The 6622-nt window shown below is 36.5% G+C and overlaps 1 protein-coding gene across 3 annotated transcripts in view; it reads left to right on the forward strand.

Moving 5' to 3' along the window:
* LOC115217979 (voltage-gated potassium channel subunit beta-2) overlaps positions 1 to 6622 on the forward strand; it is a 258449-nt gene that overhangs the window by 192699 nt on the left and 59128 nt on the right. For all 3 annotated transcript variants that reach the window (XM_036507793.1, XM_036507792.1, XM_029787715.2), the window contains one exon: positions 3498 to 3544. In XM_036507793.1, the coding sequence (XP_036363686.1) occupies positions 3498 to 3544 (47 nt within the window). The remainder of the gene's footprint in view (positions 1 to 3497; positions 3545 to 6622) is intronic.

The following is a 6622-nucleotide window of genomic DNA, read 5'->3' on the forward strand; positions in this document are numbered from 1 at the left end:
CTCTCTCTCTCTGAAAATTCCCACCGCACTGGTGAAAGCAGGAAAAATTCTTTTATTTATTGATAATCAGAAGCTCAAAATGACATTGGATTTTTTTGTGCTGGTTGGTCTACCATACAATGTGATTAGATACAAAATTGTATCCCACGTGAAACTAGACCAAACCAAGAAATGGACTTGGTCAAGTATTACACCATCACATGACCAGTTTATGTGACCAATTGTTAGGAACATGACCAGTTTATGTGACCGAGCCAATTTCTGACTATTTAAGCCTAAACGATGCATCAATTTATGACAATAGTCTCACTCTACAACAAAAACAGCACATTGAACCTATTACTAAAACAAGATCCTATAACAGTGCAATCTGAGATAAGGTTGAATCACCAGGTCTACTGTTCTAGTCACACCATAGATCTACAAGGCAGTGAGCTGACAGAAACATTAGCATGCCGGGTGAAATGCTTAGCGGTATTTCGTCTGTCTTTACATTCTGAGTTCAAATTCCACCGAGGTCGACTTTCCCTTTCATCCTTTCGGGGTCGATAAATTAAGTACCAGTTACACACTTGGGTCGATGTAATCGACTTAATTCGTCTGTCTGTCCTTGTTTGTCTCCTGTGTTTTTAGCCCCTTGTGGGTAGTAAAGAAATAGGTATTTCGTCTGTCTTTACATTCTAAGTTCAAATTCCACCAAGGTTGACTTTTCCTTTCATCCTTTCAGGGTCGATAAATTAAGTACCAGTTGCGTACTGTGGTCGATCTAATCGACGGCTCCCCTCCGCCAAAATTTCAGGCCTTGTGCCTAGAGTAGAAAAGACCATAAGTCTACAACAGAACTCAAGCGTACACTTAGGCATACAATAATTCTATGGGACTTACCATGGCAGCCTGGATATTTCTCCACAGCTCTGATTATTTCTCGCATGCCTTTTGTTCATGTTGCTGTGGTTTTTGATGTGTTGTTGTTGCTGTTGCTGTTGTTGTTTAACCCCAAGACAGTCTTAATCAAGCCTATCTATGATCAAGGGCTTTTCAGTTGTAACTGTCACTTTTATTTTTTTTTACTCTGAACTACATTATCTTATAGTGGAGGCACATGGCCTAGTGGTTAGAGCAGCGGACTCGCAGTCAAGAGATTGCAGGTTCAAATCTCAGACCGGGCGAATTGTGTATTTATGAGTGAAACACCTGAGCTACAAGCAGCTCTGGCAGAAGATAATAGCAAACTTCTGCTGACCCTTTCGCCACAACTTTCTCTCACTCTTTCCTCCTGCATCTTGCAGCTCACCAGACTGGCGTCCCATCCATGTGGGGAACCTATACGCCAAGGAAACTGGGAAACCAGCCCTTATGAGCCAGGCATGGCTCGAGTAGGAACAAACAAACATTATCTTATGTGCTCCACCTTTTCTTTAGAGAATACGGTATGATTCAAGAAGAGATGTAGTTGTTATTTATAGCAGATCAAGTCCCATAAAATCTCCCTCTCATACTCTTTCACACATAAAGATATTAAAAGAGTAGTTCTGGACCCTCCCTTGTGCCAGATTAACCCTTTAGCATTTAATCCATGAAGCCCCACTGTCCTATAAATAGGACACTAAATGAGAACATTAAATAAGCTATATCACATTGTCTCAATGTCCTATTTATAGGACACCAAGTATTTCTACTTCTACTTGAAGTAAAGGAGTTTTAATGATTATTTTTTTCATTTTAACCAATTTTCAATCATTTGTAAAAATTTAAAAGTAATATTCAGAAATTTAAGTACTCTGGGACTTAATGGGTTAATCTGGCCATATCCGTCCCAGACATTGTATCTGTTTTTATGTTGAAACAGGACACATCCAGCTTCTCACTCCTACCCTACAATGCCATTCTAAAAGGGAATATTCACATCTTTGAAATCTTGAAGCTACAAGATATTACATAATTGATTTTAAAAATGTGGATAAATAAGCATTACATGTGATAAATTAATCTGAACGCTAAAGGATTAAACTGGCCATACCCAGCCTGAGCATGTGTGTGTGCATTTGTCTTTATGTGTGTGCATTTGTCTTTATGTGTGTGCATTTGTCTGTGTGTGTGTATTTGTCTGTGTGTGTGTGTGTGTGTGCGTGCATTTGTCTTTGTGTATGTATATGTGCATCTGTGAATATGTGTGTGTATTTGTCTATGTGTGTGTGCATGCGTGCGTGTGTGTGTGTGTGTGTGTGTGTGTGTGTGTGTGCATGTGTGCTTGAGTGTGTCTTTGTATTGAAACTACTTGGGCAGCAATGGCATTACTTATGTTCCCTATAACCAAATCCTCCCAGTCAGACAAGGTCTAAAGTACTTTACTTGAAAAGCAAGTAAATGCCGGAATCAGGACAGGGTGACCCTAGAATCCTGCCTTGCATCTCATCCAACACAAGAATGCAAAAGAAAAGCAAACATAAAAACAATGATGATGATCATGATGATGGCAATCTGTATACATGTGTGTGTGTGTGCGTGTGTGATACACTGCTTTACCTTCTTTCCTTCCTTTTCTTCTTCCTCCTCTTCTTTCTTTCCCTATAATTCCATTCACAGCAAGCTTTATAGAAACAGCAAATCTCTTGATCCACTTAATATGGTATAACAAGGACAGATCAACTTAATGGAGCCCATTCCTTTCTCCAGTTTGTTGATTACAGCTGGAAATCACGCCAGATATGGTCATCGAAGTGGAAACTGAACCTGGATCTTCACTAATGCCATTTTACTGACCCACTTTCGCTTACTTAATAAAAATGTGGCTCAGAACTTTCGTCTTAGAAATCCTTTATTGATTATACAGGCACAGGCATGGATCTGTAGTAAGATCTTTACTTCCCAACCACATGGTTCCAGATTCAATCCCACTACATGGAAACTTGGGCAAGTGTCTTCTATTGTAGCTTCAGGCCAACAAAAATGTTGTGAGTGGATTTGGTAGATAAAAACTGAAAGAAGCCCATCGTGTGTGTGTGTGTGTCTTTGTCTCCCACACTCTGCTTCACAACTGGTATTGGTGTGTTTATGTCCCTATAACTTAGTGGTTTGGCAAAAGAGACTGATAGATTAATTAAGAAAAAAAACCCCAGAAGTACTGGAGTCAGTTCTTTTGACAAAAAGTTCTTCATGGAGGTGCCCCAGCATGGCCACAGCCTAATGACTGAAAGAAGTAACAGACAAAAAGACAAACAGTACAGTGCTTCCATTTCTTAGACTGAAACATTTACTTCTACATAGAACCAGAGAATGACAGAACCAATAAACTAAGCCATCTTTAATTAAACAACCTTACCAGGAACAGATTGGAACATTTGTGACAGAATTCAGACCATCAATCTTTGTACAGTGTTCTATCAATTTGGTCAGTAGTAATTACCCAAATGCTTGTACTTTAATATAAATACATAAAACCTGTTTGTTCACATGAAACCAATTATCAATTGTGTTCTTTCTTCTGTTTTCTCCAGTCGTGCCGAAACAGAAAAAGGCCTCTCTCGTAAACATATCATTGAAGGTAGAGAACTGCTTCTTTTACTTTTTTATAAACCAATCTCATAATTTTTATGACATAATTTTTTTTAATTAAATCACGTAGGCCTTTATGTGTACACACACACACACACACACAGACTCATACATATACTCGCATGGTCATTTAACTACATACACAATTAGAAACACACGTACAAGCAAATACCCGCATGCATACACATAGACATGCACATACATATATATATACATGCAGAAGCAAACATGGAAAGCTTCCTGAAAAAAAGTAGCAGGAAATTAAATCGGGATCCAAGATTACTGGTTGGAATCAAAGACGGTTGATTTAATCAAACAATACAAAATCTAATTTAGTGACGTATGAACAACAACAACAATAAAAAATAATATAACAATAACAACACATAAAAACAACAACAAAATACAATGCAAACAAAAACAGAAAGAAAAAAATAAACAATTGCAACTTGCTGAAACTGTCCCCATAAAATTGATTAATTCTACTTTAATCCAAGAACACAGAATTGTGTGGAGGAGGGATCTTTTTCGGTTTGAACGGCAGTTTTTTAAAATAATTTCCACGTAACTCAACACTTTTAAACTTCGTATACTGGTAGAATGTGTTTATAAAACATCTTTTTCTCTTGGCTTTATTGAGAAAATTCTATAGTTTGTAAGATATTTGTTGTTTTTTTTTTCTTCAATTTCTGCAATTTCAACCAATCAATGACGTCTATTGAGGTAAAAAAAAACATTCTGTGCTGTATGAATATGTCCCTCGTTTAAGAAACAGATTGGGTTTATTTACATTTCTGAAGAAAAAAGATAACCTTCCCCCCACCCCTAACCCTAACCCTAAAACAGATTGAAATGCAATAGATCGATACTAGGGTCATAATTATGGGTGACAATTTCATATGACACCGCTAGAAAAAACTGCCGTTCAAGCCGAAAAGATCCGGGAGGAGTTCTGGTTATTGATTAAACCTTGGTATATAACTGGTATTCATTTTATAAAATCATGGAGGGATGGTATGTAAATTTGATGCTGGTTACATATGAACTCTAAGCATAAACTGTAGAAAATTTGCCTTAGTGTGACACTCTGCTGTAGCTACTGGACCCACTATTATTTAGTATAGACATAACTAAAAATGCAAAACTTTCACAAGAGATAACAAAGGGAGAAAAGAAAATGTGATGTGAGAGAAACACATTTTCAAATATGAATGGAGAAAGGGAGAGATGTTATAGAATATATAGAATGATGTATTAAGATTTTAAAGGTACAAACACAGACATACATACACAGGCATATATGTATACATACATTTGAATAGGAAAAAGAATTACATACAGTAATTGAAATGAATTATAATTAAAGGCTATAAAACATGAAAGAATATTGGTTAAATTGATTTAGGGTACTCCATGAGCTCCCTGTTCACTTTATTGTTCTACACATTGTGTGTGAGTGCAACTGAATGTACCAGTAAGCATTTTTAAAGACAGTTAGTGTTGAAAAATATCAACATCTTGAGGGTAATCTCTTTTAAGCTTAGTAGAATGGCTAAGTTTTAATTTAACAAATAATCTATCATTTGCATGTTGTTTATATTCTAAACTTAATTGTTAATGTGTTGTATTCTTACTTCTTCAGAAAGACAATATTACCAGAGATGCATAATTTTGTCTACTAACTGATTATTTGATTTCTAAAGAATGGTGAATCTTAGTTCAAATGATCTCTTCATTGTTTTCATTATTTTCCCAAAATGAGATTTTGTTGTCATTCAAAAGAATCTGTTCCTCCTCCTTGCCTCTTTACTTTGATTTATGTTGGGTCTTCTTTTTCTGTGATTTTTTTCCTTTTTCTTTTTTTTTAACCTTTCATATTTTCACCAGATGTTGGTAAATTTTCATCTGTAATTATTATTTTGCCTCATTGCACCATGAAGATTTGGTCTTACAGGTTGGCACTGTTAGATGAGATGTTTGCTCATCTATTCTTGACAATGCTCTTCAAGGTATTTCACTTGCCATCCCCAGATGGTCTGGAAACTGAAGTCTGTTTTCTTTTGTTTCGCTTGATCCCCTTTTTCCCCCACTTTTTTTTCTTGCTCTAAATCATTCCAGTTCTTCTTGTAATTTAATTCTGAGGTGAATTTTACTCAGACAGACCTTGCAACCAGGTTTTCTGCCCCCTTTATCCCTGTATCATTAATTTCATACCCTTTGTTTCAGTTCCTTCTTTGGGGCTCAGTTCTAGTATGACTTTGTATCTTTTGAGTGTCATTAGGATTTGTGAATCCCTTTTCATGCTCACTGACCACAAGCCACCATTTCTTAATCCTGCTTTGACCATTCTCCCATACTGTAATGTAAAAAGCAACTACTAAACACAGATCTATATTGTTTCAAATGTCTCCGATTGTCGCTCTTATGTTTCTGTGACCCTGAATTAGGATACAGATGTGAAAGCTATGTCTGACAACTTTGCCCTATGCTTTTAGCTGTCTTTAGTGTTACATCTGCTTCAAATAGTACCCATAGCTTTTTTTATTTCTCTATTGAGAAAACGTCTGTTATTTCCTGAAAAGCCTGTGGTACCACAAGGCATGAGAGATTTAATCTGTTTCCATCCTTTTAGTAGTAGAGATATACGAGGCAGTGCTAAAAAGTTCCTGGCTTCAAGTAAAAGAAAATGCTGCAGAATCAAGGATCAGTTAATTATGATTTTATTCAACATGCCCCCCCCCCTCTCAGATTCACACTCTTATTTCAGCAGTCCTTCAGTATTTCTAAATCCTGTAAAAAAAACTCAGAAATTTGGGCATCTAACCAGGCCTTTCACAGCACCCTTAAAGACAAGAACTTTTCAGTACCCCCTCGTATGACATTTTTCTCTTCTCTCTCTCTCCTGGATTAGCTCTGGTGGCAAAGAAATTCTCTCACCTTCATTTTTTCTGGTAACTGATTGATTTAAGAATTCCTTTCATTCATTTTATATTAAAGGAAGCTTTGACTTATGAACAGAATGCAGTATTTGAAATCATGTAAGAGATGTTCTTGCTGTTGTTGCTAC

This window comes from Octopus sinensis, linkage group LG12, assembly GCF_006345805.1.
Source record: "Octopus sinensis linkage group LG12, ASM634580v1, whole genome shotgun sequence".
Lineage (NCBI taxonomy): Eukaryota > Metazoa > Mollusca > Cephalopoda > Octopoda > Octopodidae > Octopus > Octopus sinensis.